This window comes from Nerophis lumbriciformis, linkage group LG07, assembly GCF_033978685.3.
Source record: "Nerophis lumbriciformis linkage group LG07, RoL_Nlum_v2.1, whole genome shotgun sequence".
NCBI lineage: Eukaryota > Metazoa > Chordata > Actinopteri > Syngnathiformes > Syngnathidae > Nerophis > Nerophis lumbriciformis.
Genome location: NC_084554.2, coordinates 50,549,744 through 50,561,958, shown reverse-complemented (window position 1 = coordinate 50,561,958; position 12,215 = coordinate 50,549,744). Strand labels below are relative to the sequence as shown.

Sequence of the window (12,215 nt, the reverse complement as noted above, 5' to 3'; positions counted from 1 at the left end):
TTATTCGTCGATTATACTTTTTAAAATAATTTTTACATGTTTTTTTTTTAATTCATTTTATGCCCTTTTGGTAAAAAAAATAAAAATAATAAAAATAAAACATTTGAATGGAGATTAAATAAAATATGCAGTATTTTCCCAAAAATATTTCTAAGTGAAATATTTGATGTGAAAAAATTGGAGTCTTGAATAGGTCAATAATTCAAAACAACATACATTTTATTTCATTATTATTATTTGAGCAATGATAGTTAAAAAAAAGAAAAAAAAGAAGTCCCACTAAAATGATTGGGGATCCAAAAGGGTCCCATTCATAAAAGCGTTAAAAATAAGCCATAAATTATTTATTTTTTTCACTCTCAACGCTTAAATCTCCAGATCAATTCAGATCTATTTGTCGATTACACCTTTTTATTATTTTTACATGATTTTTTTATTTTTGTGTTTTATTTTTTTGGCCCTTTTTTTTTTTTTGTAAAGAAAACTTTTTTCATGGCAAACACATAAACTATGCAATTTGTTCCCCAAAATATTTCAAAGTGGTAATTGGAGCCTAGAATATGTCAATAATTCATAACATTGATTTTGATTTATTATTATTTTTCGATCAATGACAGTTTAAAAATACAGCCTACATGTCACTTTATATATTTTTATTTTTATTACATGTTTTTGTTTGTTTATTTTATGCCCTTTTTGTCAAAGAAAACTTTTTTTAATGGCAAACATACAAAATATGAAATATTTCCCCTCAAAAAATATTTCAAAGTGGAATATTTGATGTAAAGTAACTGGAGCCCTAAATAAGTCAATCATTCATAACAACATTAATTTTAATTCATTATTATTAGTTTTTTTTTTTTTTAAAACACTCAAATGATCCAAAAGGGTCCCACGCATAAAAGTGTTAAAAATAAGTCATACATTATTATTTTCTTTTACTTTCACTTCTTAATTCTCTAGCTCAACTTCAGATTTATTCGTAGATTATACTTTTTAAAATAATTTTTACATGTTTTTTTTTTTATGCCCTTTTTGTAAAAAAACAAAACAAAACATAAACAATACATTTTAATGGAGATTAAATAAAATATGCAGTATTTTCCCAAAAAATATTTCTAAGTGAAATATTTGATGTGAAAAAATTGGAGTCTTGAATAGGTCAATAATTCAAAACAACATACATTTTATTTCATTATTATTATTTGAGCAATTATAGTTAAAAAAATAAAAGTCCCACTAAAATGATTGGGGATCCAAAAGGGTCCCACTCATAAAAGCGTTAAAAATAAGCCATACATTATTTATTTTTTTCACTCTCAACGCTTAAATCTCCAGATCAACTTCAGATTTGTCGATTATACGTTTTTATTATTTTTACATGATTTTTTTTTTTAATTTTTGGCCCTTTTTTTTTTTTTTAAAGAAAACTTTTTTCATGGCAAACACATAAACTGTGCAATTTGTTCCCCAAAAATATTTCAAAGTGGTAATTGGAGCCTTGAATATGTCAATAATTCATAACAACATTGATTTTGATTCATTATTATTTTTTAAGCAATGATAGTTAAAAAAAATCCCACTAAAATGATTGGTGTTTCAAAAGGGTCCCACTCATAAAAGCGTTTAAAATAAGACATACAATATTTATGTGTTTTACTCTCAGCGCTTAAATCTCGAGATCAACTTCAGATCTGTCAGTTACAACTTTTATTTATTTTTTTACATGTTTTTGTTTGTTTATTTTATGCCCTTTTTGTCAAAGAAAACTTTTTTTAATGGCAAACATACAAAATATGAAATATTTCCCCTCAAAAAATATTTCAAAGTGGAATATTTGATGTAAAGTAACTGGAGCTCTAAATACGTCAATCATTCATAACAACATTAATTTTAATTCATTATTATTAGTTAAAAAATTAAAAAAAACACTAAAATGATCCAAAAGGGTCCCACTCATAAAAGTGTTAAAAATAAGTCATACATTATTATTTTCTTTTACTTTCACTTCTTAATTCTCTAGCTCAACTTCAGATTTATTCGTAGATTATACTTTTTAAAATAATTTTTACATGGGTTTTTTAAATTTATTTTATGCCCTTTTTGTAAAAAAAAAACAAAAAAAAAACATTTTAATGGAGATTAAATAAAATATGCAGTATTTTCCCCAAAAATATTTCTAAGTGAAATATTTGATGTGAAAAAATTGGAGTCTTGAATAGGTCAATAATTCAAAACAACATACATTTTATTTCACTATTATTATTTGAGCAATGATAGTTAAAACAAATAAAAGTCCCACTAAAATGATTGGGGATCCAAAAGGGTCCCATTCATAAAAGCGTTAAAAATAAGCCATAAATTATTTTATTTTTTTCACTCTCAACGCTTAAATCTCCAGATCAATTCAGATCTATTTGTCGATCACACCTTTTTATTATTTTTACATGATTTTTTTATTTTTGTGTTTTATTTTTTTGGCCCTTTTTTTTTTTGTAAAGAAAACTTTTTTCATGGCAAGCACATAAACTATGCAATTTGTTCCCCAAAATATTTCAAAGTGGTAATTGGAGCCTAGAATATGTCAATAATTCATAACATTGATTTTGATTTATTATTATTTTTCGATCAATGACAGTTTAAAAATACAGCCTACATGTCACTTTATATACATATATATTTTTTTACATGTTTTTGTTTGTTTATTTTATGCCCTTTTTGTCAAAGAAAACTTTTTTAATGGCAAACATACAAAATATGAAATATTTCCCCTCAAAAAATATTTCAAAGTGGAATATTTGATGTAAAGTAACTGGAGCCCTAAATAAGTCAATCATTCATAACAACATTAATTTTAATTCATTATTATTAGTTAAAAAAAACAACAACACTAAAATGATCCAAAAGGGTCCCACTCATTAAAGTGTTAAAAATAAGTCATACATTATTATTTTCTTTTACTTTCACTTCTTAATTCTCTAGCTCAACTTCAGATTTATTCGTAGATTATACTTTTTAAAATAATTTTTACATGGGTTTTTTTTATTTATTTTATGCCCTTTTTGTAAAAAAAACAACAACAAAAAAAACATTTTAATGGAGATTAAATAAAATATGCAGTATTTTCCCCAAAAATATTTCTAAGTGAAATATTTGATGTGAAAAAATTGGAGTCTTGAATATGTCAATAATTCAAAACAACATACATTTTATTTCACTATTATTATTTGAGCAATGATAGTTAAAACAAATAAAAGTCCCACTAAAATGATTGGGGATCCAAAAGGGTCCCACTCATAAAAGCATTAAAAATAAGCCATCCAGCCATCCATTTTCTACCGCTTATTCCCTTCGGGGTCGCGGGGGCCGCTGGAGCCTATCTCAGCTACAATCGGGCGGAAGGCGGGGTACACCCTGGACAAGTCTCCACATCATCACAGGGCCAACACAGGTAGACAGCCATACATTATTTATTTTTTTCACTCTCAACGCTTAAATTTTCAGATCAATTCAGATCTATTTGTCGATTACACCTTTTTATTATTTTTACATGATTTTTTTATTTTTGTGTTTTATTTTTTTGGCCCTTTTATTTTGTAAAGAAAACTTTTTTCATGGCAAACACATAATTTATGCAATTTGTTCCCCCAAAATATTTCAAAGTGGTAATTGGAGCCTAGAATATGTCAATAATTCATAACATTGATTTTGATTTATTATTATTTTTCAATCAATGACAGTTTAAAAAAACAGCCTACATATCACTTTTTTGTTATTAAGAGTCAACATTGCAACTTTTTCTTGTTATATTTCACCTACTTGCTCTTTTATTCCACTTTTTTATAGGTTTTTTTTAACAGTATTTTCAGAATGTGCTATGGGCCATTAAGAAATTAGCAGTGGGCCACAAATAGCCCTAGGGCCACACTTTGAATTCCTTCCGCTTACCTCTGCCCGGCATGAACTCAAAGCGAATGTCGTTGAGTTCTTTCTTTAAATTTCTGCATGGATGAAAAAACAAACAAATAAAAAGCCTCCAAGTGAAAAGGAGCAGGCAGTGAAACGCACCTTAACCGTAAAACCAAACTAATGGGAAGCGTCTGGTTGCTGGTGGAGACAGGAAGCTGCAGGAACACACACAATTTTTACAGGAAGTGAAACGTAAAACAACCTTAATTGGAATTGCTGTTAATTGATTCTGGGCCTGGCAATGGTACATGCCTTTCGCTGTAGTAGGAATTATTCATTATAAATCTAATATATTCTCAGTGACAGCATAAAAACTTGTTTACTACATTCTGAAGATGATTTTTCTTTACCTGAAATAACCTTTAATCCAGTATAGTAATGCTGCTTGAGGCTTAGCCAATCAGAGACCACGATACTAAACACCACACTCTGATCGGTTGGGTCTCATTTAGTGGCCAATTCTACTGCAGTACTGATATTTTCACTTCTTTTAGACATTTTATGCTTCAAAATACATGATATCACACACACAAGTAAACACACTGCAGGACTGCTTGTATCGCGCATGATATCACACACAAGTAAACACACTACAAGACTGCTTGCGTCGCACATGATACCGCACACAAGTAAACATGCTGTAGGACTGCTTGTATCACACATATCACATCACACAAGTAAACACGCTGCAGGACTGCTTGTATCGCACATGATATCACACACACAAGTAAACACACGGCAGGACTGCTTGTATCGCACATGATATCACACACTGCAGGACTGCTTGTATCGCACATGATATCACACGGAAGTAAACACACTGCAGGACTGCTTGTATCGCACATGATATCACACACACAAGTAAACACACGGCAGGACTGCTTGTATCGCACATGATATCACACACTGCAGGACTGCTTGTATCGCACATGATATCACACGGAAGTAAAAACACTGCAGGACTGCTTGTATCGCACATGATATCACACACACAAGTAAACACGCTGAAAAACCGCTTGTATCGCACATGATATTACACCCAAGTAAACACGCTGCAGGACTGCTTGTATCGTAAATGATATCACACACACAAGTAAACACTCTGCAGGACTGCTTGTACCGCACTAGATATCACACACAAGTAAACACGCTGCAGGACTGCTTGTATCGCACGAGCTATCACACACAAACACGCTGCAGGACTGCTTGTATCGCACATGATATTACACATAAGTAAACATGCTGCAGGACTGCTTGTATCCCAAACGATATCACACACACATGTTAACACGCCGTAGGACTGCTTGTATCACACACAAGTAAACACGCTGCAGGACTGCTTGTACCGCACATGATATCACACACAAGTAAACACGCTGCAGGACTGCTTCTACCGCACATGATATCACACACAAGTACGCTGCAGGACTGCTTGCATCGCACGAGCTATCACACACAAACACGCTGCAGGACTGCTTGTATCGCACATGATATTACACATAAGTAAACACGCTGCAGGACTGCTTGTATCGCACACAATATCACACACACATGTAAACACGCCGTAGGACTGCTTGTATCACACACACAAGTAAACGCGCTGCAGGACTGCTTGTATCGCACATGATATCACACACAACTGGTTTAAATGTAACTTAGATATTGGGTTTCACTAAGTAAAGCGCTTTGAGTCACTAGAGAAAAGCGCTATATAAATATAATTCACTTCACAAGTAAACACTCTGCAGGACTGCTTGTATCGCACGTGATATCCCACACAAATAAACACGCTGCAGGACTGCTTGTATCGCACATGATATCACACACACAAGTAAACACGCTGCAGGACTGTTTGTATCGCATGTGATATCACACACAAATAAACGCGCTGCAGGACTGCTTGTATCGCACATGATATCACCCACAAGTAAACACGCTGCAGGACTGTTTGTATCGCACATGATATCACACACAAGTAAACACGCTGCAGGACTGTTTGTATCGCATGTGATATCACACACAAATAAACACGCTGCAGGACTGCTTGTATCGCACATGATATCACCCACAAGTAAACACGCTGCAGGACTGTTTGTATTGCATGTGATATCACACACAAATAAACACGCTGCAGGACTGCTTGTATCGCACATGATATCACACACAAGTAAACCCTCTGCATGACTGCTTGTATCGCACATGATATCACACACAAGTAAACATGCTGCAGGACTGCTTGTGTTGTACATAATATCACACACAGGAAAACATGCTGCAGGACTGCTTGTATCGCACATGATATCACACACAAGTAAACATGCTGCAGGACTGCTTGTATCGCATGTGATACCACACACAAATAAACACGCTGCAGGATTGCTTGTATCACACATGATATCACACACAAGTAAACACGCTGCAGGACTGCTTGTATCGCACATAATATCACACACAAGTAAACACGCTGCAGGACTGCTTGTATCACACATGCTTTCACACACAAGTAAACACGCTGCAGGACTGCTTGTATCGCACATGATATCACCCACAAGTAAACACGCTGCAGGACTGTTTGTATTGCATGTGATATCACACACAAATAAACACGCTGCAGGACTGCTTGTATCGCACATGATATCACACACAAGTAAACCCGCTGCAGGACTGCTTGTATCGCGCCAGCGTGTGAGAAAGAACCGAGACAAAATGAGAGAGTGACACCTGTGTAGGAGCGACAGTCGTGGTCGTGGGTCCGTCTGTCGTGTGCGACGCCGTGTGTGGCGAGCACTGATGGCCGACGGGCGCGGGCTGCAGCGGGAAGGTGCTTCCTGCAGTCTGAGGTAGTTCTGCTCGGCCGACAGCGGGAGCGGGAGGAAGCGGCACGCTTAAAGTGTCGCTGGTCTGGAAAAACTGAAGGAGAAAGGGCGATCAAGAAGCCAGCACATGTCCCACAATGACTATGAAGAAATACTGACGTACCTCTGAGTTCTGTGAGGCCTCCTTCACCCTCGGAGACTGGAAGACAAACATGTGTTAGAATGTGCGCTCACTACTGTGGGGAAGCATTTACAGGAAGTCATGGGCACACAGGAAGTCATGGGCACACAGGAAGTCATGAGCACACAGGAAGTAATGGACACACAGGAAGTAATGAGCACACAGGAAGTAATGAACACACAGGAAGTAATGAGCACACAGGAAATAATTGACACACAGGAAGTAATGGACACACAGGAAGTAAGACGATGCAGGAAGTAATGGACAAACAGGAAGTAATGAGCACACAGGAAGTAATGAGCACACAGGAAGTAATGTACACACAGGAAATAAAGGGCACACAGGAAGTTAAAGGCACACAGGAAGTTAAAGGCCCACAGGAAGTAAAGGACACACAGGAAGTAAATGACACAGGAAGTGAAGGACACACAAAGTAATGAGCACACAGGAAGTAAAGGACACACAGGAAGTAAAGGACACACGGGAAGTAAAGGACACACAGGGAGTTAAAGCCACACAGGAAGTAAAGGACACACAGGAAGTTAAAGGCACACAGGAAGTTAAAGGTACACAGGAAGTTAAAGCCACACAGGAAGTAAAGGACACACAGGAAGTTAAAGGCACACAGGAAGTTAAAGGCCACACAGGAAGTAAAGGACACACAGGAAGTTAAAGGCACACAAGAAGTAAAGGACACACAGGAAGTAAATGACACACAGGAAGTGAAGGACACACAGGAAGTAATGAGCACACAGGAAGTAAAGGACACACAGGAAGTTAAAGGCATACAGGAAGTAAAGGACACACAAGAAGGAAAAGGACACACAGGAAGTAAAGGGCACACAGGAAGTTAAAGGCACACAGGAAGTAAAGGACACACAGGAAGTTAAAGCCACACAGGAAGGAAAGGACACACAGGAAGTTAAAGGCACACAGGAAGTAAAGGACACACAGGAAGTTAAAGGCACACAGGAAGTTAAAGGCACACAGGAAGTAAAGGACACACAGGAAGTAAAGGACACACAGGAAGTTAAAGGCACACAGGAAGTAAAGGACACACAGGAAGTAAATGACACACAGGAAGTGAAGGACACACAGGAAGTAATGAGCACACAGGAAGTAAAGGACACACAGGAAGTTAAAGGCATACAGGAAGTAAAGGACACAGGAAGTTAAAGGCACACAGGAAGTATAGGACACACAGGAAGTATAGGACACACAGGAAGTTAAAGGCACACAGGAAGTTAAAGCCACACAGGAAGTAAAGGACACACAGGAAGTAAAGGGCACACAGGAAGTAAAGGACACAGGAAGTTAAAGGCACACAGGAAGTAAAGGACACACAGGAAGTAAAGGACACAGGAAGTTAAAGACACACAGGAAGTTAGACACACAGGAGGTAAAGGACACACAGGAAGTAAAGGACACACAGGAAGTAATGGACACACAGGAAGTAAAGGACACACAGGAAGTAAAGGACACACAGGAAGTAAAGGACACACAGGAAGTTAAAGACACACAGGAAGTAATGACACACAGGAAGTAAAGGACACACAGGAAGTAAAGGACACACAGGAAGTAATGGACACACATGAAGTAAAGGACACAGGAAGTAAAGGACACACAGGAAGTAAAGGACACACAGGAAGTAAAGGACACACAGGAAGTAAAGGACACAGGAAGTAAAGGACACACAGGAAGTAAAGGACACACAGGAAGTAAAGGACACACAGGAAGTAAAGGACACACAGGAAGTAATGGACACACAGGAAGTAAAGGACACACAGGAAGTAAAGGACACACAGGAAGTAATGGACACACAGGAAGTAAAGGACACACAGGAAGTAATGGACACACAGGAAGTAAAGGACACACAGGAAGTAAAGGACACACAGGAAGTAAAGAACACACAGGAAGTAATGGACACACAGGAAGTAAAGGACACACAGGAAGTAAAGGACACACAGGCGGTAAAGGACACACAGGAAGTTAAAGGAGAGTCAAAGGCCTCCCTTGTTTAACCCTTGGGGATCTCCCAGATGGGGTGAGTGAGTGTTCAAGGTCCCGGGGACCAGAAAGTCTTAAAAGTCATATCTATTATTTTTATTAGTTTTAACTTTCAGCCCTTAAATCTCTGTATAAACTTCAGATCCATCAGTCGATATGAAGTTGATGTTTTTTGGTTTGTTTTATGCCCTTTTATGTCAAAGAAAACCAGTTTTTAAGGCAAAAACACAATCAATAAAAGCATGATATTTCTGTGAGCACACGACTCTGATGTCACCATAGCAACATCACTTTTATGACATGGTTGTCAAGGCAACTGTGTCTACTATGACTAGATGGTACTCTGGGGGTATCTAGTGGTTGAGGGGTCAAATTACAACTCTAATAGGATTTGCACGTATTTCGAAGGGAAATGCTTGGATGGGCGGCATAGTTCGGTTGGTAGACTGGCCGTGCCAGCAACTTGAGGGTTCCAGGTTCGATCCCCACTTCTGCCAACCTAGTCACTGCCGTTGTGTCCTTGGGCAAGACACTTTACCCACCTGCTCCCAGTGCCACCCAAAAAAGGTCCCGGTATCCCCAAGGGTTAAGTGTCTTCTAGTCCTGCCTGCTTTGTTTTCATTTAAAGTGTGTGTGTGTGTGTGTGTGTGTGTGTGTGTGTGTGTGTGTGTGTGACGACTAAACTAAGTGGAAATAAGAAAGGTTCCCGTCTACATTTAGTTGACACCGTTATGTGATCAAACAGCAAGCAAAGGAGGAAAGTTTTAGTCAGGCACCTTGCAGTCCGACATGAGGGCAAACTGAGCACTTTGAAGGCCGGCCTCGTTAGTAAGTTGAGCGCACACAAAACAATAACGCACTGATTTCGAATACAACAGGTCCAGTTTGCCGACATGTTGCTGACGGCAAAGCAGAGCACAACTGAAACAAAACCATTCGGTAAGTGCAAGTTGCAACTGATTGGATGTGATTTTAATAGGAGTTTCAAAATAAGAGAAGAGAGAGGATCCAAACAAATACAGATGGCTTCCAGGAAGAACAACTCTCAGTGAACATTGCTTGCCTACGTCACCGTGTGTACGTTTGAGAACAGCGGGTCAAACTAGCCTTCATTGAGGTAAGGCTGCCTTCGTAACAGTAAAATAATATATGAATATACAGTCAATTTACCCTACTTTCTGGACTATAGACCGGTATATAAGTCGCACCCACTGAATTTCAGAGGAAAACATTTTTTCCCATATAGTCGCAGATATATACGTCATGAAATGAGTTATTCCTACAGAAATATTGTTTCCAAACAGTGTCTCTGACACGGCAGTAAAATGGCAGATCAAACAAAACAGAAGTCATGGTCATAGACCCACTGGCTGCGCGAGCTAACTCTCCATTCAGCAAAACAGACTCAATAACTCCACAGTGACGTTTTGGTGAATTTACTGAGGAATTTGTGAAAGTGAAACAATAGAAAAAGAATGCCATTCTAAGTTAATAATACTAACAGAGACACGAGTAAACGTGTTAGCATATTAGCTAATGCTAACGACGCTAGCGTCATTACATAACGATAGCACGTAAAAATATGCTTGAAAACACTGACAGACATCACACACGGGACGCTTTAGTAAGTAAGGCTTGTTGTAGTTATATTGTAAAACTCCACGGTGACGTTTTGGTGAATTTAAGGAGGAATTTGCGAAACTGAAACAATACAAAAAGATTGCCGACGTAAGTTAATAACACTAACACAGACACTAGTAAACGTGTTGGCATATTAGCTAATGCTAACGACGCTAGCTTGATTACATTACGATATCACGTACAAATGTGCGTGAAAACATTCCTACAGACATCACACGTGGGACTCTTTAGTAAGTAAGACTTGTTTTAGTAATATTGTGAAACTTATAAACATTGCTTGCAGCATACTTGCCAACCCTCCCAATTTTCCCGGGAGACTCCCGAATTCCAGTGCCCCTCCCGAGAATCTCCCGCGGCAACCATTCTCCCGATTTCCACCCGGACAACAGTATTGGGGGCGTGTCTTAAAGGCACTGTCTTTAGCGTCCTCTACAACCTGTCGTCACGTCCGCTTTCCCTCCATATAAACAGCGTGCCGGCCCAGCCACGTAATATATGCGGATTTTACACACACATAAGTGAATGCAATGCATACTTGATCAACAGCTATACAGGTCACACTCAGGGTGGCCGTATAAACAACTTTAACACTGTTACAAATATGCGCCACACTGTGAACCCACACCAAACAAGAATGACAAACACATTTCGGGAGATCATCCGCACCGTAACACAACATAAACACAACAGAACAAATACCCAGAACCCCTTGCAGCACTAACTCTTCCGGGACGCTACAATATACACCCCCTATTACCACCAAACCCCGCCCTCCCATCTTCCGAATTCGGAGGTGTCAAGGTTGGCAAGTATGGCTTGGAGTGATGAATGAAGAATCCATCCCAGTAGCTACGCTATGGACGGCTAGAAGATGGAACTTCCGGTTCAAAGCTTTGATTCCCATTCACCCAGCAGCACCTGCAGTGAGCGAACTCATCCAAAAGATGGCGCCATAGCACAAACAATAACACACCGTTTTAGCGCCTTTGCTTATTTGTTTTTTTTGTAACCATTTGCATTATGGCCGTCAGCGAAGAAAAATCCATAAATTAGCCACACCGTTTTATTAGCCGCTGGGTTCAAAGTGTAGGGGAAAAAAAGCATAATTATTATTATTATTTTAATAAGAAATATTTTCTTTTTTTAATAATTTTCTGAAAATATTAATCGATTTTGTAATCAAGATGAATAAAAATCGCGATTCAATCCATTTTTTGTTCACCCTTAGTGCTTACATTTTGGGGCTGATGCGGACCACCGTCTGTATTTCACCATTAGGTGCTAAAGGCTGGCAGAGTTAGTTATCGTTGCTCTACGAGCCAGGTAGCCCACCGGAGTAGAGGACTCTGTAAAACAGCGCCTTCAATAGATAATTGCGCCTCGTGCACCGAGAGCTGGAGTAAGCATTACTCTGCGATTTGACCGCACTCACGTTGCGCCTTCCTGGCTCTAAAGTTTGTGTTTACTGCAAGGCTAGACTACTGCGACGCACTTCTTGTCGGGATCCCCAGCAAAAACATCCAGAAGCCGCAATACATACAGAATAGTTACTGCTAGGATCCTGATGAGAGTGCGGAAATACGACCATATCACACCAATTC

At 38.2% G+C, this 12,215-nt stretch overlaps 1 protein-coding gene across 1 annotated transcript in view; it reads right to left on the bottom strand.

The window, feature by feature from the left end:
- Window positions 1-12,215, bottom strand: part of oxsr1b (oxidative stress responsive kinase 1b) — a 119,411-nt gene that overhangs the window by 6,422 nt on the left and 100,774 nt on the right. The window contains exons 12-15 of the mRNA XM_061964888.2: window positions 6,949-6,984; window positions 6,691-6,879; window positions 4,069-4,124; window positions 3,949-4,001 (exon numbers count right to left, since the gene is read on the bottom strand). Coding sequence (XP_061820872.1) covers window positions 3,949-4,001; window positions 4,069-4,124; window positions 6,691-6,879; window positions 6,949-6,984 — 334 coding nt within the window. The remainder of the gene's footprint in view (window positions 1-3,948; window positions 4,002-4,068; window positions 4,125-6,690; window positions 6,880-6,948; window positions 6,985-12,215) is intronic.